Source organism: Paroedura picta, chromosome 1 (assembly GCF_049243985.1).
Source record: "Paroedura picta isolate Pp20150507F chromosome 1, Ppicta_v3.0, whole genome shotgun sequence".
Taxonomy (NCBI): Eukaryota; Metazoa; Chordata; class Lepidosauria; order Squamata; family Gekkonidae; genus Paroedura; species Paroedura picta.
Genome location: NC_135369.1, coordinates 124,730,365 through 124,755,078, shown reverse-complemented (window position 1 = coordinate 124,755,078; position 24,714 = coordinate 124,730,365). Strand labels below are relative to the sequence as shown.

The following is a 24,714-nucleotide window of genomic DNA, read 5'->3' as shown; positions in this document are numbered from 1 at the left end:
CCACATTTTACCAGCTTGTCAACAAGAATAACATGTGGAACTTTATCAAAAGCATTACTGAAATCCAGATAAACTATGTCCACAGCATTTCCCTGATCCAGCAAGGTAGTCACTTCCTTGAAAAAAAGGTACGGTTGGTCTGACGTGACTTGTTCTTGCGAAACCCATGCCGAGTCTTAGAAATCACAGCGCTCTGTTCCAGCTGCTTAAGAACTGAGTGATTTGTTCCAAAATTTTGCCAGCTGCAGATGTCAAACTGATGGGTTGATAGTTATCCGGATCCTCCTTTTTCCCTTTCTTGAAGGATGGGGACAACATGGCATTACTGGAGCTTATCTCAGACCACCCAACAGGGAGCTGTATCAGGGTGGCCAAATGCAGTGCTGAACTGTTAGCAGGGCTTTTTTATGTATCCTTATACTTGATAGTACTTATGAAGCTAGACGTAAGTATGAAACAAAAGATGTAAGAAAAATTGTGCGTAGTCTAGCTCACAAAATAGTTAGGATGATAAGGTGGAGTTAAATGTGATATACTGCTTTTGGTCCTGATTAGAGAGAAAAGCAAGATAGAAATAAAAAAGCATGAAGTGTAAAATAACAATGTAAAACTTAGTTGCCACAAAAAAAGAATATTGCAGTACCATATCTTAAGAGTGGTCACACTCTGGGAAATCTCTTGTATTAAGAGAGTTGGGTTATATAGTTTTAAGTTCAGGGGCATAAACGCTATGGACTATGAACTGGCTCCCAGACGCATATACATAACTTGCAGCAGTTTCTCACTTCAACAGATCAATGTATACTTAGGAATGCATGCATAGTGGTTCCCTATATTCAAGTAAATGGTCAGACAGTACCTGGCAGTGTTAAACTGAAACGTGCATGAATCATATTGGTGTAATGGTAACTATCAAACTAGGATCCAGAAGATCCAGGTACTCTTGTCTCAAAAGCTTGCTGGGTAAAGTTCAATAAGCCACCCATTCAGCGTAGCCAACAGGATTGTTGTGAGGACGAAATGGAGAAGATAATGTTGTAAACCATTTTGGATCTCCATTATGGTGAGGGGCAGGGTAAAAATACTTTTCTATGGCTATTATTTTTGTCCCTTGTTTCAACTGTCCTCTTGTCTTCTTCAGTACCTTTTTGCATATTTTCTTTGGCAGAAAATGTAAATTTGCTTTAAATATGAAATTCAGAATAGAACTAATTACCACATAACAAAAGTACTTAACTAGTACTTTTTTCACAGCCAAATTTCTTTAGAGAACTTTTTATTGCAGCATTGCACAAACCCTGATGAAGGGACTGTAAACAAAATTTTCTTTAAAAAACCTTTTTTCCTTTCCTACTGAGCCCCTCTTTAAAAACAAGTATTCTTGATAGCTACTAATTCGGAGACAAAGCAAACTACAAACTGACATGTGGTATTGTACTTTGACTGTTAGAACAAGTATAATAATTCAGTTGATACATTCATTTTACTAACCATACATTAAAATTAAAGGACATTTAGACATTAGGATCATTTTCTTTGGTAAAATACTCTCTTGGAGCTGATTAGGATGCAGATAGTATATTCATGAATTGTGTATTGTAGAGTGCTGCTCTAGGGATGGGCACGAACAGGTTCATGAACCACAATTCAGCACAAACTTGATTCGATTCAGTTCTTCCAAGCGTGGGGAAGTGAAATTCATGGGTGATCTCCCGCCCTTTCTCCCAGCCACAGTAAGCTCAAGTTCGAACAATGGGGTATCCAAACTGGCCAGTTTGGTTCAGGGAAATTCCTTTCAGTGCCTGTCCCAAACCTGAGTTTTTGAGATTTGTGCCCATCTCTTCTAATGCATAAGGAAAAATCGTGAGTGCTATGATCTATTGTCATGGTCTTAACAGAACCTGGCAGCTTCTATGTAAAGAAGCGTTAAGACTCAACAAATCTGCATTAAAACTCATTTTTTAGTTACCTCTATATATTGAAAGAAGACTACTAAGTTAAACTAGGAATGATTGGTGGTATAGTTAATGTGACACAATCAACTTGATTGAAAGCTCATTACTTAGTGGAGCTACCATATATCTGAAAGTCTATAATGGAGGAGACCACAGATCCATCTGCTGACCAGCTTCTACTGAATTGAATGATGTCTTCACAGGTGGGAAAATTGCATGAGCACATTAAGAACTCAGTGCCTGTGAGAAAACACTGGTTTTACAGCAAACTGATGTTATTTTTCTTTAATGACAAAATCTCAATTATTTAAAAAGAAAATGAAACCTTGATGAGATGCAATGTTTTTTAAGGAAGTCCAGAAAAAGGGTTATGGAGTTTGGATGTAACTGAAGATGTACCATGATTGATGACCTTTCAAACACCGTAACCTCAATGATCAGTTACAATTATTTAAGAATTATATATTCCATGATAATATAATCATCTGTGATGTACTGTATTTGCAAAATAAATATAAATTTACATACGATGGATTAAATTATTGATATATATTCGAATGAACTGAATATAGATACATGTCATATTTAATATTTTAAACCTCTGAAAGTCAGCAGTCATTTTACCAACAAAAAAGACTATGGGGTTAAATGTGTTTCTACATTCTTTGATTCAAGTATTTTTATAAGTAGTGATAGTAACAAGTAATAGCACCATAATTCTACTGATACAGGGCAGGATTCTGTTTCACAATCTCCATCTCATACCAGTAGTACTTATAGCAAGAGGTCACACTGAGACAATGAAATAACTTATGTATAAAAACTGAAGTATCAGTATTACAATTTTAACATAAACACACATTAAAGAAATCCATGATTATAGTCTTAATTTTTACAGTAATTCAACTGCAACATGGAAAACTGTCAAACTTATAACTCTTTTGTCACTCCCACTGTTCAAACAAATTCAAGAAAGTTCAAATCAATTCAAAAAAGTTATCATCACAGAAACTACCATTTTTTTCAAACTGGTACTTCAATGATTACAAGTCTGAAAAGATATAAAATTAATTTCAGATTTAACAGGTACTGTAAACTGCCAAAGAACACAAGATTTGTTTTAATCAATTATTAATTTTAAAAGTGGGATTAGAGCTATGATTAAGAGTTATAATTTATTTCCACTGATGAAAATTATATTTGATGCATTCATTGAATCATTTGTGGTTTTTCTGTATACAATTTAAGACGTAAATACAGATACTGTACCTAGCCCTAAACAAGGCCTACTGAAATGAACACAAGGTGTTCTCATAAAATAATATTTCCACAGGATTGTACCCTGCCTCCTTTCTCCCATCCAAAGCTACTGCACTCCCTTTTCCAATATATGGGACAATCTTAGTTGTCAGTTTCCCTAGTTTTGTGAATGTACTGTGTTGGATCTAAAATATAAAATTGGCCTCTCAATTAAAAACAAAATACTCGCTTAAAAAAACTAGTGGTCAACATCTTTGGAAACCTTAACAATCCCATTACTTTTTGCTTTCTTGGCTTTTTTCAGTATGTCACACTTTTTTCTATTGGGACGTCTGCATCTTTCATCAATACTCGGTATACATTCATAATGCCATACTTCGTCCATTTTCTCAACAGGATAAACAGCTTCAACATAATGACGAATCAATCTCAGTCTGACTGGATCCAGCTGCTTTTTATTACAAGCCCCTGAATGGTTGTACTGCAGTCTGAGATTATCTGAAGTAAAGAGCTCTGGAAAAAGCCTTACTAGAAGTCTGGCAGCAAAGTTACCAACTGAAAGGCTCTGCTGTACTATCTCTCTTACTTCTTTATCAGACAGCAGATATACAGAAGGCACAGGAAAGTCTGGAGGAGGAACAACAAGTTCCTCAAGTGGAATCTTACAAAAATCTTTGTTGCTTCTTTCTGGAGGCAATGGTGCTCCTTCAAATTCTTCTTTAAATCTTTCTGGGTTTATTGCATAGGTCAGAAATTCTCTCCTTTCAGGTCCTGGCATGTGAACTTTTCGCTGCAATTGGTATGAACGTCTTTGTTCAGTATCTCTGCGACGACATCTCTCATCAAGCTTCCCAACAAATTCCAGTGTCCACACTCTGTCATTCTTAGCTCTTGGATATAACATTTGCACATAGTGTCGAATTAATTTAATTCTAACTGGGTCAAGTTGTTTCTTGCCCAAAGATCCACTGCAATTATATTGCTTCCTTAAATTTTCATGAGTAAACAATTCAGGAAATAAGTGAACAAGTAATCGAGAAGCAAAATTCCCTATAGACAAGCTGCTTTCATATATATTCTTAAGCTGTTCTTTACTTAACAGATAGTCTGGGACAGAAACATCAAAATCAGGGAGAGGGATGTCAAGTTTATCAAAGTCTATAGGCACAAGCCAAATCTTTTTTGACCTTCTACCTGGCCTTTCATACTCAAAACTATCTTCCACTTTTATAACAGAAACATCATCAGGCAAGCTATAAGAATCATAGCAACCATCTCTCATCTGTTCACTCTCACTGTCATCCATGGACATGCTTTCAAGTTCATCATTAATTCGCTGAACACAATGCTGTAACCAGGCCTTCCTCTCCTGCATAGAAGGAAAGTAAATTTCGGTATATCTGCGGATTACTTGCAGTCGCTGGGGGTCAAGCTCTTGTTTGCCACACTCTCCATAACAACTGTACCTTTCAGCCAGCTTCATGTGATCAAAGAGTTCAGGGAACAATCTATGTAGCAAAAACACACAGAATTCTCCAGGAGAAGACGCTTCATCTAAAAATTCATTTAGGTCCTGAGCATCAAAAACCCATTCTGAGGCAATGGAACTACTTCTGTCCATAGATAGAGCTTCTTCCTCCTCCTTGCCATCAATGATCTGATCAGGATCATAAAAACCAGAGGACTGGCTATTTTCCATGTCTCTTTGAGCCCAAAAACTATTGAAAAAGTCATTGACCTGAGGCAAACACTCTGCCTGCCAAATAGCAGGGTTCTTCACAGAAGGATAACAAACTTCCACATAGTTTTGGATAAGTTGCAGATGTAGTGACTCAAGTTTCTTTTTGTTAAGACATCCACAGGTACTACAGATCCTATTTAACTCATCCTCACTGAAGAGCTCTGGGAAAAGTTGCACTAATAAACGGCAAGACAAATCTCCAGCAGATGTACTTTGATCCATGAGCTGCTTGAGTTCTGAAGCAGTTAGCTGGTACTCTGGAGGTGGCCTGAATTCTGCTACAGTGTCTGTGGGGCTGACCTGCTTTTTAATTCTACTAACTTCTAATGATAACAAGTCTACTTTGCTGTGAAGCTGAGTCATATTAGAATTTAAGGTATTCAGTGTGTAAAACATTTTTTGTATCAAAGAATATATGTTTGGATCAGACTCTGATGGAACAGCTGTAATAGAGTTACTCTCTCTTTTTCGTTGCTCGTTCAAAGTCCGAAGATTGGATGGACTGCTAGGATTAACTTTTTCAAACAACTCATAGGACATGAACTGTTCTGTTCCTGGCAAATTCTTCTTCTCTGTAATTTTGTGAGAGATCCCATACAGAGGCTTTTTATATGATGGCATGATTGTATTATTTGAGGTGGCTTCTTCACAAAGCCATGTTACATTGGGAGTATTATTTTTGTTTGACTGCTCAACATCTTCCTGAGTAGGTGACCCATCTCTATTTTTCGTGCTTGAAAGAAGGCCCTTTGAATTAAAAAAAATCATTAATATGGTAGTTAATTTTAAACAAGTTACTGATTTGCTTAATTAGAATTATGAATCATGCATTGTCTAATTTTGAGCAGTGATTAAATCATTGCATTGATCAAATTAAATGTATTGATGGTTATCAAATATTAGAGCATTATGTCAACAGCCATTTCTTACAATGTACCAAAATTTTCTTATCAGATTTATTTACAGCCTTAAATTTTTGGAAGGAGATTGTTCATTTATTAATAATTGTACAGGGAAGGTCCCAAGGCAGGTCATAACACTGCAGAATAAAATAATCTAAAATATATTAAGAACATTTAAAACATAACCCCCATTTACCTACCTACCTCCCACTCCTCTCATGCACAGTGGAAGCTAGATATCAAAGGCCTGTGCAAAGAGGTATGTTTTCACCAAAAACCAGGTGCCTGGTTAGTCACCAGAGGGAGGCTGTTCCAGAGTCTGACAGCTACCATAGAAAAGGCCCTAATGCAAGTCACTGCCCCTTGGTCAGAGAGGGGCAGAACTATAAGAAGGCTCTCTCCTTGAGATCTCAGTGCTCAGGCTGCATGGGAGAAGGCACTTTTTTAAATAACCAAGGACCCAAACCATTTAGGCTTTATATATTAACATCAACACTTTGGATTAGGTTTGATACCAAATAGCCAGGGCAGATCTTTCAAGACCTGCATGATATCTGTCTGGCCAGAGACACCCATCAGCAGTCAAGCTGTTGCATTCAGCACCAATTCCAGCTTTCTGACCATCTTCAAGGTAGCCCCATTACAGGATTCAGAACTGGAGGTTACCAGGGCATGGTTCACCATGGCCAAGTTATCCCTATATAGGAAAGGCAGAAATCTGTGAGCCAGCAGAAGATGGAGATAGATGCTCCTGGGACACCATCACCAATGACAGTCTAGAATCCGGGAGAACACCTAGATCCTGTACACATTCTGGGGCAGAACAACCACCCAGAACTGGGTGACATTAAGTTCCTGGACTTGGGACCCCTTGACAGTCAGTACCTCCATCTTTTCAGGATTCAGCTTCAATTTATTGATCCTCATCCAGCCCATTAAGATCCTCAAGAAAATGGGGTATCCCATCTGGCTACTCTTTCAATTCTTTGTAAATATGACAGTATATTGTACAATTTCTTGATTGAATATGAAATAATCTTGTTCATTAATACAAAGGAATGGGACCATAATCATTACAGTAATGATTCTCAAGGTTTTTTTGGAGATGTGAACATGCAATTTTTATACTAATTTTGACTACGTCCGAATATTGTATATTCTCCATCATATATTCATCACTTCTACGCTGTCTTCAAATATTAATAGGAACTGAATACTTTCAAGCAATGACTAATTAGATGAGACAAAATTTATATGCTACCTATCTTAAAGGGAAATATACAAATTTAAGTAAAGTAGTGTATGTAAAAGAATCACCTCTTGTGTAAGGCCTCTTTTTTTCACATTTAAAGTTTCTTGGTGGCTTACTGAACCATCACAGCCAAGTGAACTTCGTTTTCGTTTGTTGGTTTCTTGCAGGCAGGACACTAAACCATCCAGTGAGTTTTTTTCAGATCGTGAGATTGTAGAACAATCTAGGACTTCATCTCCTTTATCTGTTTCTACTTTCATGATATTTTTAATAACTGATAAAAGAAGAGAACAATAAATCAATATATTAGGCTATTTTATTCATTTCAATTCATTAATACCCTACTTTTCTCTCTAATAAAGACCTAAAGTAGCATATAATTTTCTCTGCTTCTCCACTTTATCCTCAAAACAGCTCTGTGAGGTAAATTAGGCTAAGGGTGTATGACTGGTGTATTAAGGGTGTATTAATGGTGTTGTCAATGGTGTTTCATCAGACTGGAGGGAGGTGAGTAGCGGGGTATCTCAGGGCTCGGGGCTCGGCCCGGTACTTTTTAACATATTTATTAATGATCAAGATGAGGGGATGGAGGGACTACTCATCAAGTTTGCAGGTGACACCAAATTGGGAGGACTGGCAAATACTCCGGAAGATAGAGATAGAGTTCAACGAGATCTGAACACAATGTAAAAATGGGCAAATGAGAACAAGATGCAATTTAATAAAGATAAGTGTAAAATTCTGCATCTGGATCAGAAAAATGAAAAGCATGCCTACTGGATGGGGGATACGCTTCTAGGTAACACTTTGTGTGAACAAGACCTTGGGGTACTTGTAAATTGTAAACTAAACATGAGCTGGCAGTGTGATGCAGCGGTAAAAAAGGCAAATGTCATTTTGGGCTGTATCAACAGGGGCATCACATCAAAATCACAAGATGTCATAGTCCCATTGTATATGGCACTGGTGAGACCACATCTGGAGTACTGTGTGCAGTTCTGGAGGCCTCACTTCAAGAAGGACGTAGATAAAATTGAAAGGGTACAGAGGAGAGCGACAAAGATGATCTGGGGCCAAGGGACCAAGCCCTATGAAGATAGATTGAGGGACTTGGGAATGTTCAGCCTGGAGAAAAGGAGGTTGAGAGGGGACATGATAGCCCTCTTTAAGTATTTGAAAGATTGTCACTTGGAGGATGGCAGGATGCTGTTCCCATTGGCTCCAGAGAAAAGGATGCACAGTAATGGGTTTAAACTACAAGTACAACAATATAGGCTAGATATCAGGAAAAAAAATTTCACAGTCAGAGTAGTTCAGCAGTGGAATAAGCTGCCTAAGGAGGTGGTGAGCTCCCCCTCACTGGCAGTCTTCAAGCAAAGGTTGGATACACACTTTTCTTGGATGCTTTAGGATTGTTAGGGCTGATCCTGCGTAAAGCAGGGGGTTGGACTAGATGGCTTGTATGCCCTCTTCCAACTCTATGATTCTATGATTCTATAATGGCCTCATTTTAGTCTATGAAGACAAGCTGCTTCTCTATTGTGAACTTAGATTCCCCATACACTTCAATGGGAAATGGTACCACCCCTCTTTGGCATACCCTAGCATAGGACCCCCTGGGGCAATCTTCCTGAAACTTGCAGGGGACTCAGGGAAGATCCTCCCTGAGCTGCAAGTTTCAAGAAGATTGGACCAAGGGGTCCAATCCTATGGAGCCACCATTCAGCATTGAACTCAATGATGCGAAAAAACAATTTCAGCAGGTTAATTTCCAATTGCTACTCATCTTCACTCAGAGAGCAGTTCCCCCACTCCCATCACCTCCCCTGGGGGAAAGGGACACTGCATGCCAGAGCTACAGGGGACATTCAGAGCTCAACTGGGTTCCCCTGGGAAGAAGAGGGGAGTCCTGCAAAGGTCTCTGGGGGAAACTCCTTACTTCCTAGCCAGTCCATCCCCCCTCCACATACCTTTTTTTTTACTTTGTTTTTTCATGTTTGCAATCACTTTTCCTTTAGTACAATTTCAATTGAATCCAACTAATTATTGCTAATTAGTTCAAATTTTGGAGCCATTTTGTGATGTTTTGTATATTTGTCCACTGATTTTGTATGTTTGACCACTGAAGGCCATATGGCTGAAATGTGAATAATCACAGTCAAATATGGTCATTTTAGAATACTGAATAATTTTATTTTGTTTGAGGCTATTATTTAGCCTTAATTATTTTGTAGTAAAAATATGTATTTTTTTATAATCAATTATATTAACTTTATATGTGGGGAAGTTGAATTATTAGGCCTTTCTTTAACCTTTGTTCTTAATTCACCAAGAAAGCTTCCACAGCAAGTGGGAATTCAAACCTGGATATATCAGAACTCTAGTCTGACACTACACCATGTTGGTTCTTGTATATGTATTCTTGTATTATCATCTGGCTCTTATACCTTGTTATATATAACATATTATATACTGTTCATGAAGGAATCAAAATCAGCTGCTATTGAGATTAGGACAAAGTAAGATACTAGCAAAGATAACCACTATAGTTTTCTTATGCCTAAATAAATACTACCTATCCTCACTTTCTAAAATGCTGACCTGTAGTTCTTTGTGGTCAGAACTAAATGGTGGTACTGTAATGTAGAGCAGCTGTCCCCAACCCCCGGTCCGTAGATCAGTTGGTACTGGGCCGCAGCTCCTCCTCGTCCTCCTCCCTGGCTGCTGCCTCAAGGGCTGCCCTGCCATTCTGCTGCCAGCTCACCTTTGGTGCTCTCCGGCAGCCGCCATGGCCAGTGGGCAGCGGGAAGTCAGGGGCGCCAGAGGGAAGGCAAGCGGAGCAGGGGCTCAGGCGGCGGCAGCAACATCCCTCAGCAAAAGACTACTCCCCCCCGGCCTCCGTAAAACTGTCAAGTGTTGACCAGTCCCCCGTGATAAAAAGGTTGGGGACCACTGATGTAGAGTTCTTGCATCAGGAAGATAACAAGACACAATCAGATTTAACCTACAAACTAGAAATGAGTGGAAAATGATGTGTATATATAGATATATAACAATGTCCAAAGTTATTTGTACTTGTTACAATATATTTATCAAAATATATTGTTGGTATATATTGTAGAGAGACTGTATTAATAAATCTTTCAATTTGATCAGAAATGCTGCTTTATAGTGAAACATTACCTTCATCATTGTTTTCAACATCAAATAATTCAGCTGAATTCATATTCTGTTCTCCTACATTAAAAGAAAAAAGGAAGATAAACCTAAACAGAAAATATGGGTCTTAATATATGGCCACTAGCCCAAATTTTGTATATCTGGTACACAGGCTAAAAAACAAGGGATGCCACATTTACTTCCATGTTGAGAATGGGTCTGGAAAATTTTCCTTCCCCTGGACTAAACTTATTGAAATGGGTATTCTGAGTCTAGTACTGGTGTTCTTAAGGGGACACAGAACACCAAAAAATGCATTGTCATAGAGGGCATTGTTTCCAGGATCAGCAACAATGTGAAAAATGTTTACATTATTCACAATTAGAATTACAGAATTATTTGTGAACTAGTTAACAGTGCCTGCTTATTCCTAGTCCCACATAATTTATCCTGACCTTCACCACAATCTTTGTTATTTATAGCCATATATTTCTGACTGAAAATCAAGATGGATCACAATATAAACAATGCAACAGTACTAGAATTACAGTTGGAAAAATAATGCAAAAGAAAAGGTATATAACATGATATATAACAAACCACCCAGAAAATAGGATTTAAAAAGTAGAAGACAATAAGAACACAATAAACATACATTAAACATTGATTACAATTCTGTTGCTTTTCTAAAGAAGTGTCCTCAATAATGCAGTTCTTTACATGCCTACTGTATGGCTTTGTTCCTATTGTGCATAGGATTTACATCAAATTGGCCAAGTAACAGTGTTTTTATTGTTGTTGTTGTTGTTGTTAGGTGCGAAGTCGTGTCCAACCCATCGCGACCCCATTGACAATGATCCTCCAGGCCTTCCTGTCCTCTACCATTCCCCAGAGTCCATTTAAGTTTGCTTTTTTTTTCTTAGTGAACACCAAAATCTGAAATAATGTTCCACTTTCACAAGTTTGATTCCAGTCTTTTAGAGATCAACTAGTAAAACAAAACAAAAACACACTAAGTTTTATCCTTTATTATTTTGTGGGTTTAAGAAGCTCTGTGTGTATGTTAAGTGCCATCAAATCACAGCCAAATTATGGTGACCCCCAACAAAGGGCTTCAAGGCAAGTGAGAAGCACAGATGGCTTCCCATTGCCTTTCTCTGCAGTCTTCCTTGGAGGATGTCCATCCAAGTACTAACCAGGGTTGACCTCACATAGCTTTCAACACTTGGGCCCATTATGCACTGCCGCCGAAACAGCGATTTCGGGTCACGTGGAAAATGCGGAGGGGGAAGAAGCGAAGCAAACCGGTTATGCACGGGACGGGGCGCAACGGCGGCAAAATCCAGAGCGGCAGGTGTCAAGGCATCGATGCGGAGCCAAGGGGAAGCGAGGCGAGCGCACCGCTGCATTGGCGAGTGTCGGAGGCGAAGGCCAGGAAGGGCGGAAGCAGCCTGCTCAGGCACAGCCCTGCCGGGTTTGTCGGGCACAGAGGGGAAGGGAGCATGTTTCCCCTTCCCCTTAGTTTACTCCCATTTCGCCTCTCCCCTTCTTTGCTGCCCCGGTTCCTCTGCCCCATAGGTTTCCCCTTTATATTGTTTCCCCTACATTAAGCTTTGTATTGTATATTTGTGCTTTGTTCATTCACAGTGTTTTATAAAGGATTTGGATTTTCTTAGAGACCTCGCCTCTGTTCTCGTTTGTGGTTGGGGTGTGTGTTTGGGAATGGGTGGGAGGTAGGTGGCCGGCCTCTCTGCCGTCCTTAGCTGTGGCAATCCCCTTGCCCCCCTCCACTGTGAGCTCTCCAGCTGCCTTTCCATCCGTGTTCCCTTGGGTTCCCCCCGGCCTGTGCCGCCGTTCATTCCGGCAGCCGCTTGAGCGGTCGTGCCGCCCCGACCCTCCGGCCTCCCCGATTATGCACGCGGTCCACTCGGTGCCGCCTCTGGTTGCACCCTGGTCGCCCGGGAAGCTGTGCTTTCTTCCGTGTTCCTCTAACGCGGCTTTTTCGGCGGCATGCACCGAAGCTGCGGCTGGTTGCAGCCGACTACGTGTGTTATCGGTGATTTTAGTCACCGCCATTCCACCCCGAACGCGCGCTAAAACCGTGCATAATGGGTCTTGATGAGATCAGGCTCTATCTTGCCCTCTTTGCTTCCTTAACAAGTACTAAAAAGTAAGAAGTGAGACACAAATAAAAGGATCCGTGAAAGTTATTGGCATGGGAAAACTAAAATACTTAGACCAAGTACTGTCACTGGTGAAGAATTATAGGCAAAATATTTTATTCTAAGGTGGTTGCTATCTCTGTGAAGGCAGATAGATATGCAATTTAAAGTATCAGCACAATATTCTGCAACAGTCCAGTAGCCATGAGCACACAAAGATTAGGCATTTCCCATGATTTACTTAGCACATTTAAATGAACAACCCATATAGTTCCTGAGTTTCCAAAGATAGGGTGGGTTATAAATCCCAAAAATAAATATTTTGTTCTTGCTAAATATGTCCTCTTACTAAAATAAATCAGGATCCTCATTCAAAGTTCTCCTATTTGTCAAACTCTAAATTTCTACATGAAAATATTCTGGAAAATGCCATTAAGTTGCAGCTGACTTACGGTGATCCCCATAGGGTTTTCAAGACAACCTGAGCATCCAGGGAAATATATTTGAAAATATATGAAAATATATTTCCTGCATAAACTTTTGTAGTCAAGAACTAACATGACATACCATGCAACATTTATAGCTTCTTATACATGATCTGGAGTCACTATGAATAGGCAATGAACCACTAATTATACTTTCTTTCAAACACTATAATGTTTCACATAACAATCGTGAAACCATTCCAAAATCATTCGTTCGTTCATTCGTCCATCCATCCATTCATGAACCAATAGGATGAAATTAATTCAAAAGAAATTCCATCTAAACATCTGGAGAAAGTTCCTGACAGAGTGGTTTCTCAGTGGAACAGGTTTCCTCGGGAGGTGGTGGGTTCTCCAACTTTGGAAAATTTTAAACAGAGGTTGGATAGCCATCTTACATAGAGGCTGATTCTGTGAAGGTTCAAGGGAGTGGAAGGTTACAGTGGATGAGCGATACAATTGTGAGTGTCCTGCATAGTGCAGGGGGTTGGACTAGATGACCCAGGATATCCTTTCCAACTTGGATTCATATGATGACCCCTCCTGGCATGCTGCCTTGGAGCAGTTTCCAACAGCATAAAATAATCACATCCAATCTGCTTTGTTGTTAGTTGCGAAGTCGTGTCCGACCTAGTGCAACCCCATGCACAATGATCCTCTAAGCCAGTGGTCCCCAATCACCTGAGATCGGTCAATGCTTGACAATTTTACTGAGGCCCGTGGGGGGGGGTAGTCTTTTGCCGAGGGACATCGCCGCCACCTGGGTCCTTGCTCCACTTGCTTTCCCACTGGCACCCCTGACTTCCCGCTGCCCGCTGGGGAGCACTGCCAGCAGTGCCTCACTGAGGGGGAGCCCCAGCCATGGCGGCCGCCAGAGAGCACCAAATGTGAACCAGCAGCAGAGTAGCAGGGCAGCCCCCGAGACAGCAGCTGGGGAGGAGGACGAGGAGGAGTCGCGGCCCAGTACTGACTGATCCACAGACGGACCGGGGGTTGGGGACCACTGCTCTAGGCCTTCCTGTCCTCTACCATTCCCCGGAGTCCATTTAAGCTTGCACCAATAACAGTTTAAAACCATAAAATGCATGTTGATTCTGTTTTAGACTGGCTTACTTGCAGAACTATTCATATTACAGGGGGAAGACTCTTGTAGGAGGGGGCAGCTTGTTGACGTTCTGTAATTCATTGGCCCCAACCAAATACCTGGTGGAAGATCATTGTTTTGCAGGCCCTTCAGAACTGTGTAAGCTCCTGAAGGGCCCACAGCTCTTCTACCACCTCTGGTTGGGGTCATGACTGAGAACTCCAGAGCTGCCAGAAGATGACCATGCTGTACTTTTTGTAACTTGCCACAAGCCGTCCATCCGGGAGAGGCGGATAATAAATTGAATAATAATAATAATAGTAGCAGCATCACCATTTTACCATCCCTTTGGAACTTTCATAGTTCCAAAAGGGCCTGGATCTCTACTAGCAGCTCATTCCACCTGGCTAGAGTCAGGGCCTGGTAAAATGCAAGCAAGATGATTGATATTTGTTCTTTAAGGGTGGCACATAAGTGACAGATGTGCTAAAAGCTGCAAATTCTTATCCAGTGCAAATGCCACCTATATATCAAGGACCTGGATAGTTAAGTAGCATACTTTGTTAGCAAGAATGGAACATACACATCTTTTAAAGCCATAATCCAAAGCATGATGTACTTCATCTACAATCCTGTACTAGAGTCTTAATGATTTCAATCTGACACTGGGATTTTTGAGCCCGTTACAGATTCTCCTTTTGTGATTATGGGCAGCTTTGCCTGATTTATACATTGTATGTACAGCCTTAGAAATCAATAACAGTAAAATTTGCTACTGAAGACCAAATTAGATGTGATCACATCCTCATGTCTGCTATGGGGATGCAACTACCATTTAAAATCTTAAAAATGGGCAATTTAAAATACTGGGAGGACAATGTGGTGAGACAAAGTGGACTTATCTTCCCTCATGCCTTTTCAAATGCTGAAATGCAGGCCTGATGAAGACTGGTTCCTCACAGCAATTCTTATATTGCCCATTTTATGCTTTAAAATGACAGTCCCCACAGCAGACAACAGTACCATCACTTGCTTGGCCCACAGTCCTGAAATGAGTGCATCATTTTGCTTAACTTATTTGCTCCACATTATGTTTTCTCATATACACCATATCCTACATGATTTCCATTCTCTTGGTATATATCCTACAAGATTTCCATTCTCTTGGTATAGTCTTTGAAGAGTTAGCTTTTATACCCTGGTTTTCACTACCCAAAGGAGTATCAAAGTGGCTTACAAATCACCTTCCCTTCCTCTCCTCACAACAGACACCCTGTGAGGTAGGTGGGTCTGAAAGAACTCTGACTGGACTGCTCTGAGAACAGCATTATCTCAAAGCCACCCAGCTGGCAGCATGTGGAGGAGCAGGGAATCAAACCTAGCTCACCAAATTAGAAGCCACTGCTCTTAACCACTACCACTCTTAACCCCCCAGCTGGTTCTTGTCCATATAAAGGGCACAACTCTGTGTTGTATAGTTATCTAATTGATATGTGTCAACCCTGGGCAGGCAATGGCAGCATGATCCAGCACTATATTCGTACTGGGGTCCCCAATGTGATGTCCGTGGCACCATGGCATCCATCAACACCTTCCTTGGCAGTGTTTTTTGAAAGTCGGTACGGCATGATAGAGTTCTTGCTCAGGTGGGCTTCTGCTCTATACTAAAGATCTGATTGACTGTGGAAATTACAATAGCATTATTTCCATGGCAGCTGCCACCATAGTATTGGTTTTATTCTCTCTGCTGCTTTCTGAGTGTCCTTTCTTCTCTGTGTATGGGCGTGCCTCCTGTGGCAAGTATTTTGTAGCTGGGTGTACCTCCTGAAGCAGCCATTTTGTGGTTGTGTCCACCATGTTGTGACAGAATTCCAAAGGGACTGCCAGGTTCACAAAGGTTGGGGACTTCTGCTCCTTCTTAAGAAGGAAGTGTTGTTGAACAGTATTGTGAATATTTTCACAACATTCTTCTGAAAATCATAGTACTCCTTTGTGCAATACATTCTAGCTTGCAAAACAGGGAAAACCCATTAAAACTTAGTAGATTTGTCATGGAACTCAAAAGTGCACTTGAATATTTCCTAAAGGTGTGATAAGCAACCTTGAGTCTGCAGGCACCATTTCAGTCTGCATATTCAAAGAAATACTCAGTATTTCATACTATCCTGGATCCCATCATAATACTGAAACAAAATTTAAATAGGTTTCTTGCCTACATATAAGGTAGAATAATCAAAACCTGGGGACTTTACATATCTAATAATGCTAAATGCAGTAAGAAATTTGTGTATTAATGCCACTTAAGACTCCAGAGCTGCCAGATGACTGTGCTGTACTTGCACACCAGGTCTCCTTTCGGTTTTCCAGTTGTCAAAAAGAACCACAACAGCTGCTGCACAGTCACTTTACTGTAAAAAGGAAGTGCATCAATGTGGTATCTTTTTGTGTGACAGCAAATGTGCATGGTTTAGCAGAGTATGACTGTCCCTAATCATTCGTAAAATTCTTCTAGTCCACAATCTATATTCCCCATGAGAAGTCTCAGAGACTAAAAACAAAAAAAAATAGACTGCTGCTAGTGTTTTCTAGTGCATACTTTTGGATGCATGTGGGATACTAGTGGAGATAATCAAGGGCAATTGTGACCACATATAAAACTGCTTGGTTTCCATCTTTAGAAATAGCAGAAACGACTAAGCATCAAGCCTATATGAATGCAAAGAACTTGGCCAAGGACGACTAGGAATCTCCCCATCCCAGCCCGATGGCCCAGGCCAGTTGAAAAAGGTAGCGTCGCCTTTGTCAGGCGCGCAAGCACGCAAGGCAACTGACCAATATGGTGAAAATGACACGGGGGCGCGGGAACGGAGCCCCCTCCCCTTAACAGCTCGAGGCGACTTTCCCATTCGCAGGGTCACACGCGGCGGTCCCCGGAATAGAATGGACGGGAGCGAGGGGTGGGTCGCTCCGTTCTCTCCCCACTCGGCCGGCAGGGAAAGGAACTCGCAAAGCACTTCCACCTCAGCGTAGGGAAACAACTCTGTTGGCACCGAGGCGCGGCACAACAACTCTAGATGGTAATCTGTTGCAAGCAGAGCAGTTTCTAGGCAACAGGAGCTTGGAGGAAAGAAAAGGCGAGGGCAGGTGAAGAGCTGGAGGGAGGAAAGGGCTGCCGCGGCTCGGCTGCAGCCCACGGAAGCGCCAGCACGGGGGACGGGCTGACCCTCGTTTCGTGGCCAATTCCACGAGCCCGTCGTGGCGGCTTCCCTCCGTCCCTCCCCGCAGCTGGTCTATGTGGCAGGCGGCGAAGAGGGGCCCGCGAGAAGAGCGGGGCGTCCCTCTCCCTCCCTAGCGGCCGCCGGGCTCGAGGGCAGAGGCCTACGGAGGCGGGAGACGACAGGCAGGGCGACCCCCAAGTGCGTGGGGAGGGTCGCCGCCGCAGCCCGCGCGACCGGGCCCGGGTTCCCTAGCTAGGCGGGGTGGGGGGGGGGGTGGGGAGAGGGCTTACCTGGGTCCTTCTTAGGCACTGTGGAAAAGGAGGGTGGTGGAACCTATTCTCGGGTGGGAGATTTTAAGCGCGGCTGCGGCTGGCGCCCGTGTCTTCCCCTCCCCCTAGCTCTTTGTGTGTGCGAGGGTCCGCGCGCTGCGCTCTCGCGTGACGTGACGGGACCGTGTGTCATTTCCGCACAAGGACACTGAGCCCTGAGAAACCACTGCGGCCACCCGGGACAGAGAAGGGGGGAGGGACGGAGGGGGAAGCAGGCTGATGACTGCCGAGGCGCCACAGCGCGCGCGAATGTGACGGACGCCTCTCCTCGCGCGCCACTCCTCCCCCGCCCCCGGCTGCCAGAGCCCCGCCCCCTCCCCGTGGCAGAGCCCGCAGAGCCCGCGAGGGCGGCCGGGAGAGCTTCGCGCCCCTCGAGAGCGGGGAGGCGCCGCAGGCCCTTGGCTTCTCTTCACGCACGGGGCCCTGCGGGCACATCGGAGACGGGAAGCCGGGGCTCGGCTGCCGCTCCCCCCCCTCCACCTCCGGCCGGGCAGCGTGGCCGAGGGGCTTGCTCGACCGTGGGATGCTCTCCCTGGCATTATTTAACAACTATATGTGTTCTCTCGCCCAGCTAGTCTGGAGTTTGGGGCTGGGGTGTTAACAATATGTTGATGACACCCAGCTCTATCTCCTGATGGATGCTTGGTTGGACAGTGCCTGGAGGATGTGGCAGGGTGGCTCAAAGCAAGCTGTCTGAAACTTAACCCCCCCATTGCATGTGGAGAGGAAGGGGCTAAATCAAGATGTGTGCCTTGCCATGCAACTGACAACTGCAAAGTCAGCCAGGAAACTAGGTATGATCTTTGACGTCTCCTTTGACCATTAAGGCGCAGGTTGACCATTAATAGCACAGCTGGTGTTCTTCCATCTTTGCCCAGTAAAGCTACAGGCACCCTATTTGGCCTTGGAGCATCTTGCTACAGTGATCCATGTGATGGTCACCTCCAGGCTTGTTTACTGTAACTCACCTTGTGTGCATCTCATCCAGAATGCAGCCACCCAGGTTCTCACACAAACACTGTGTAGAGCCCATGTAAGACAAGTTTTCTGGCAGCTGCACTGGACCCCAGTTGAAATGCAGATCTATTTGAAGGTTTTGGCCTTGACCTTCAAGGCCATTTGTAGTCCAGATCCTGTATATCTGAATCCCCCAGAGAGAGCTGCAATCAGCCAGCACTAACTGGCTGAGAGTTCCCAGCCCCAAAGAAGTATGCTTGGCCTCAACCTGGACCAGAGCTTTCTCAGCTCTGGCACGATTGGTTCAGTGAGCTCTTGGATAAAGTCATGGCCCTGAGTTCTGCAAGGTCTGCAAGAAAGAGTTCTTCCCCCAAGCTTATGGTTGAGGCGAGCAGAAGTTCACCAACACGATCAAGCCTTATCTGGCTCCCCCTTCTCTCCCCCCACTGCTTTCAAATGTGGCTCTTATTATTTACTGAATAACACCGTGTTCATCCATTTTTAGGAATATTCACCATCCCAAGATGACTGTCTCACAAATCAACAGGAAAGGGCATTTTTTCCTACACAAAAAGGTTTAAACTAAATGGGGCAGGAGATATGGTAGAAGTTTGTAACATAATGGGTGCCATAGTCATCCACTGAAACGGATAGGTAGTAGATTTAAAGCAAAGTACCCCAGTACTTTGGCATTAAATATAGGCATTAAAAGAAGGATTACACTTCACTCAGAAGAAAGCTTGGTTTTATACCCTGCTTTTCACTGCCTGAAGGTGTTTTGAAGTGGCTTACAAACACCTTCCCTTCCTCTCCCAACAACAGACACCGTAGTAGTATTAGGGCTGAGAGAGCTCTGACAGGACTGCTCAGTCAGAACAGCACTATCAGGACTGACAAGCCCAAGGTCACCTAGCTGGCTGCATGTGGAAGAGTGGGGAATGAAACCCGGCTCACCAGATGAGAAGCTGCTACTCTTAACCATTTCATCACACTGACTCTCATATATGTTTTGGAATTAAGCACAACAGGATGCACTGGTAATATTAAATGGTAAAAGAATACACCAAATTCATAACAGGCCATTTTCACCTCAGACCCGATAAGTTGGTAATTCTTCTAGTAGACAGAATAGTTAAATTCAGGGGCAGTATACCTCTGAATACCTGGGCTGTTCTGGAACAAACTACTTTAAGAAATTATGCTGGACTAGATTGGCCACTGGTCTAATGTAGCAGTTTTATTCCACTCTTTCACAAATAAGCCCAGGAGTCACATCTTTACACATCTTTTAGATCAGTGGTCCCTAACCCCTGGTCCGCAGCCCAGTGCCGGGCCACAAAGGCCTCGGTACTGGGCTGCAGCGGCCGCGCATGCCTCTCCCCACCCCTTCAGCATGTACAGTCTCCCTTACTTTTCTCCCATTCTTCTAGTATTTCCCCACTGTCAAAATTTCAATAGTATACCCTTTAGAGTAGCGATCCCCAACCAGTGGGCCGCGGACCACATGTGGTCCGTCGACTAATTGAAGGTGGGCCGCGAAGGACGCCTTCTCCCCCCCCCCCCGGCCCTTTACAACACACTTTGGGTGTCATTGTCTCCCATCACTCACAGATGGGACTATCTCGTTGCAGAGAAACAAGCTCAGGGTTCCCATTGATTTGTCATTGTCATGAGTTAAAATTTCCATGAAAATAAAATGTTCCTTATGTTCATTGTTGCGTGTCTGTATCTTATTTTGAAGGGATGTTTAAACATTACCATAGCGATCAGAGAGCATTAGGGCAGTGGTTGAGAGTAGAGGAGTAAACTACCCCCCCCCCAGGCCTCAGTAAAATTGTCAAGCGTTGAGTGGTCCCCGGTGATAAAAAGGTTGGGGACCACTGCTTTAGAGTAACTTATGTTGCTCTCTTCGAAGTCATATATATTCATGGTCTTCATTTGATGGACTTCACTATGAACACTGAAGGAACCATACCATAATATGTTTTTCACCAATATGCTTTGCATACCACAAACCAGCCAAAATTTGTGATGAACCTTAGTTCATGAGCTGGTTCATGTCCATCCCTACTCCTTAGGAGGTTTATTTCATTCTCCATGTGAATATAAAGCCTATGTTATCATCACTCCAATTAATGTTAATTCATTAAGTGATTTTTCATTAAGAAATAATTCATAATTCATTAAGAAATATTTTCTAGCCATTTTTCACAACACCTGCTGCAAACAAACTTTACTGTTTAATCCTGAACTAATATCAATTAGCCCCCATCAGTATATTTATTTGTTTGTTTGTTTGTTTGTTTGCTTATTTATTTATTTTTGCATTTCTATACCGCCGCTCCCAGAAACTGGCTTGCGGCTGTTCACAAACAGTATCAATAAAAATTCTCCCCAAAACAGTAAAACAATAAAATATAAATACAAATACAAAATGGCGGAATTTTAAAAATTGCTTCCCATATCCCGAGCATCAATCTTTATATGTAACGGCTGGGAGATGGAACCAGGCCCCTGACAAGCCTACCACCTCAGTAGGAGCTGGGGGGGGGGGAGGACCAAATCTAATACAGCAGGGTTCCCACCCGGCCTCAACCAAATGCCTGGCGGAAGAGCTCCGTTTTGCAGGCCCTACAGAACTCAGAGAGTCTGGAGAAGGGGAGCGCAAGAGGGATGGAGTGGCACAGAGTCCACCCTCCAACAGGGTACTGATGTTTGTATTGCAGAGAGCAGCTGTAATTTCAGAACTCCAGGCCTCATATTGAGTTTGGGAATCCTAATTAATCCTGGGGAAGCACAATTTTGTGGAGAAAGAAATAGATCTGGGCCGTGGTGATTCCAGAGTCTCTCTCAGCTTGCAGGCAAGGAAGTACCCAAAAGGCAGTCTCCCTCCCTCCATATCTGTAGCCATTTCTAACTTTCTCCCTCTCATTTCCGCTTATTCTTTCCTCAAATTCCAAGAATGCTCTAAATTGTTTTGGTTGCATGCAGCAACAACCCTAAAGCAGTATGTTACTTTTAAGTACATTGTGCAATGGTCTTGTTTTACAACATAGGCTCTGGCAAGTTTCTTTGCCCCAATGCCTGCTGTTCTGTAGGGAAACTAGTTTTAAAATTATGTTAGCAAGATAGAAGAGGTTATTTGTGGGATGTTATACTGCGACAATGTCTCACATTTAAACAATGCTGCAATCTGTGCTAAGAAGGCACGTGCTGATTTTGTTGTATAAATGGAATAAAATATTAGATCATGCCCTACTGTGTTCTTTCTAGTAGCTAATCTTCTTTTGTGTTTCCTTTTTTCATGCTTTCCTTTTGTCTTTGTCTCTGTTCTGATAATTAATCTACTTTGTGTGATATCACTATTTCCTAGAATTCACTATTGCACCTAGGATGCATATGTTGGAAAAGAAACAGGAAGCACTATTGCAAACATTTAAACTTTTAATTTAAATCTAAATTTTATTTTATAAATGACTAGACTCAAGATAGGTATATTTAGTTGCATATTTAAAAAAAGATCACCAGCTTAAGTCTGTTGAGATTAATTTGTCTTTAGATTTATTAAAGGTATATGAACAGTTGTGTAGAATAGTGAATTTCTTCAAGTGCTAGAATTTTTTGCACCCCTTCATAAGAGGATGCAAGCACTGGGAAACTTCTCACACAATTACTAAAAGCGCAGAAAGCCTGCAAACCTTTGGATTTGGCCTCCACACTTGTGAGTGATGGAAGGGTTAAAGCACAGTAAGTTAGCAAAGTTATGGCCTCACCTGAAATGCTTTACATTATGATGTCTGGCAATGAAAAAATAGCAGGGAAAGCAAACTAGAGCAAGCCAAACTGCTTCAAAGCCCTTGAGAAAATACTTGCCAATATGAACTCCACCTCATTTATACTCTATAGTGCTGGCCTCAGGCACTGCTGCTATTAGGGGACCCAAGCCCAGAAGGGACCCTGCAGGGCCTTAACTAGTCATCCACATGTATGATTATATTGTTCCTCTAACCATCCTGATTGAAAAGGGAGTAAGCAGACCAATTTCAAATAACTACATAATACACTTTCCACATACCTCACATATACAAAATAAAAACATGGATAGGGTACATAATTTTTAAATTCAGAGTGTGTTTTGTTTTATGCCTCTGTCTTAAAAAGCTCTTTAAAAGACACTTAATACAATTAATTATGGCAGGGCAGGTATGTACTTAAAGTAATTCAAATGTAAGGAATCTTAAAGATCAAAGATCACAACATGGAACTGGATTGTGATCATTATAACAAATGACCAGTGTGCAAACCAAACACCAGACAAATTCTATATTCAAGAAAAACATACCCTCACTGGTGTTGGTACATAATCGTCTATAAAGCCAAAGCAAGGCCTCTTGAATATTATTGGTAGTTATAGACGAGCAAACTGCTTTTCATGGTCTGTTCAGTCACATGTATTGGTGTCTGAATGAGATTAGGGTGCTGATGAAAGACGTGAAATAATGGGATATATTTTTTCCATATGAGAAGTTTTAGATAACCCAAAATATGTGTCCTATATTTTACCCAAAATTCAATCTTTCCTGTCTTCCTGAGGCACCTATTGTTCTGGCTGTGATTCTGACCAGGAACTCCAATTTCCAAATATGTAGGCTTCTTTTTTAGACTGCTTGCTTGCGTGATACTGTTGCATAGAAATAATCACAAGTTGCACACACTATCATGAACTGACTTGACTGTTTTTAGTCTAGCTATGATCCGGCATGCCTCAGGTACATTGTCCATGTAAAAACTGAACATTCTGCAAATTTACACGCAGCACAAGAAGTTTCACAAATCCCATTGATAAGAAACAACATATTCTTAATAACTTTACCATGTGCAGTACTAATTGTGTGGTTTACATTATAAAATGCTCTAGTGATAAGATAAAGCTTAGAATATGCATTGAGGAAGCATACATTAGGGAACATAAAGGTTCATCTGAAAAATATTATTTAATGGTCAATTAAAAAAAAAACATAACCATTTCCCCTCGGACTCCATTTTGGGCTATATGCAGATCAGATCACCGTAATGACTGTATGTTACTGGAAAAAAGGCAGAGACCAATTCCAAACGAAGGATTTGGCTCAAATATGCATTTGTTAAAGTTTAAGTTTTCCATCCATTTCTGCATTGAAACGTGCTCTTCCATGCGCAGAACCAGTGTGGACGCGAATTGCTCCCTCACCCCACATCAATGGAATCCAGAGAAATCTGTGTTTCATTTTTTGATGTGAGGTTTAATGGGGCCTCTTTTTGCATTTGTTTTTTTTGCAGTGCCTGACATTTTGAGTATTGGGAAAGGTCCCCTAATATTCCCCTCTTCCATATACCCTGCATCTCCCCCCCCCAATAGCACCCCTTCCTTTCTTGTGAGCCCGATCGCCTCCCCCTTTCCCCCCTGCCCAAAGTGGTTTTAATTTTAAAAACCAAGTTATTGCGTTACCATGCAGCTCCGGTATACAAGCAGGGTTTTTTTTTGTTTTTTGCTTGTTTTTGCCCTGGAGGATTGGAGTAAGGTGATCAGATTTAAACATTGGTAAAGCGGGACACCATTGACTGGCGGGGGGGGGGTCTTGATTAAAAGTTTGGTCTATAAGGAGCAACAAAGTTTCATAGAACGCAAAAATAGTATTGTAATATATATTTTGAATTTCAACATAAGTACAATATGCCAGGTACCCCCAGATGTCCCTCCAAAAGTGGGACAATCTGGTCACCTTAGATTGGAGAGAAGTCAGGCGAGTTTCTCCAGCTGTCGTTCCCCAGATCACAACCCACAGCTGGCTTCTGAAGGATGGGGTAAGGCGAGCATTCAGGTCCCACTGCCTCCTCACCACTATCCTAGTCAAAGTGCCAACTTGCATCGTCCTATTGAAGTTCAAAGCAAGGCCAAAATAAGGTATGTCCCCTAAAGCAGAAGCAGTCAGAGTGAAAGCGGGGCTCAGTGGGTTCATGGGCTCAATTAAAGTCTGGGGTTTTTTTTAGCCACTCATGAGATAACTACATTCTGCTTAAAGCTTAGCTGCTGTGGGAACTTTGGCAACACTACAATATAGGTCAGATAAATTCCATCTGTATTTTTTACTTAAGAACTATTATTCTAATATATATTCTGAATATGGAAGAAACTGACAGCAACATTTGTCATGGGTACTGTTTTTTTTT

The 24,714-nt window shown here is 42.1% G+C and overlaps 1 protein-coding gene across 2 annotated transcripts; it reads right to left on the bottom strand.

Annotated features, from left to right (window-relative positions):
- Positions 1–1,908: 1,908 nt before the first annotated feature.
- On the bottom strand, positions 1,909–17,780 carry BEND3 (BEN domain containing 3). Of its 2 annotated transcripts, none has more exons than XM_077302778.1 (4): positions 17,509–17,780; positions 10,294–10,347; positions 7,176–7,384; positions 1,909–5,703 (listed from the first exon to the last, which is right to left on the bottom strand). In XM_077302778.1, the coding sequence occupies exons 2-4, from the start codon at positions 10,334–10,336 to the stop codon at positions 3,454–3,456; spliced, it is 2,502 nt and encodes an 833-aa protein (XP_077158893.1). In that variant the 5' UTR covers positions 10,337–10,347; positions 17,509–17,780; the 3' UTR covers positions 1,909–3,453. The 2 variants fall into 2 exon arrangements, with proteins under 2 accessions (XP_077158893.1, XP_077158902.1); XM_077302787.1 differs by lacking the exon at positions 17,509–17,780 and adding an exon at positions 16,833–17,446.
- Between the last annotated feature and the right edge of the window lie 6,934 nt (positions 17,781–24,714).

Coding starts and splice junctions, on each gene's coding strand:
- BEND3 (XM_077302778.1), bottom strand. CDS start 10,336: ATGAATTCAGCTGAATTATTTGATGTTGAAAACAATGATGAAG. Junction 7,385..10,293: donor TGTTGAAAACAATGATGAAG/GTAATGTTTCAC, acceptor TTCTTTTATCAG/TTATTAAAAATATCATGAAA. Junction 5,704..7,175: donor AAAGAGGCCTTACACAAGAG/GTGATTCTTTTA, acceptor TTTAATTCAAAG/GGCCTTCTTTCAAGCACGAA.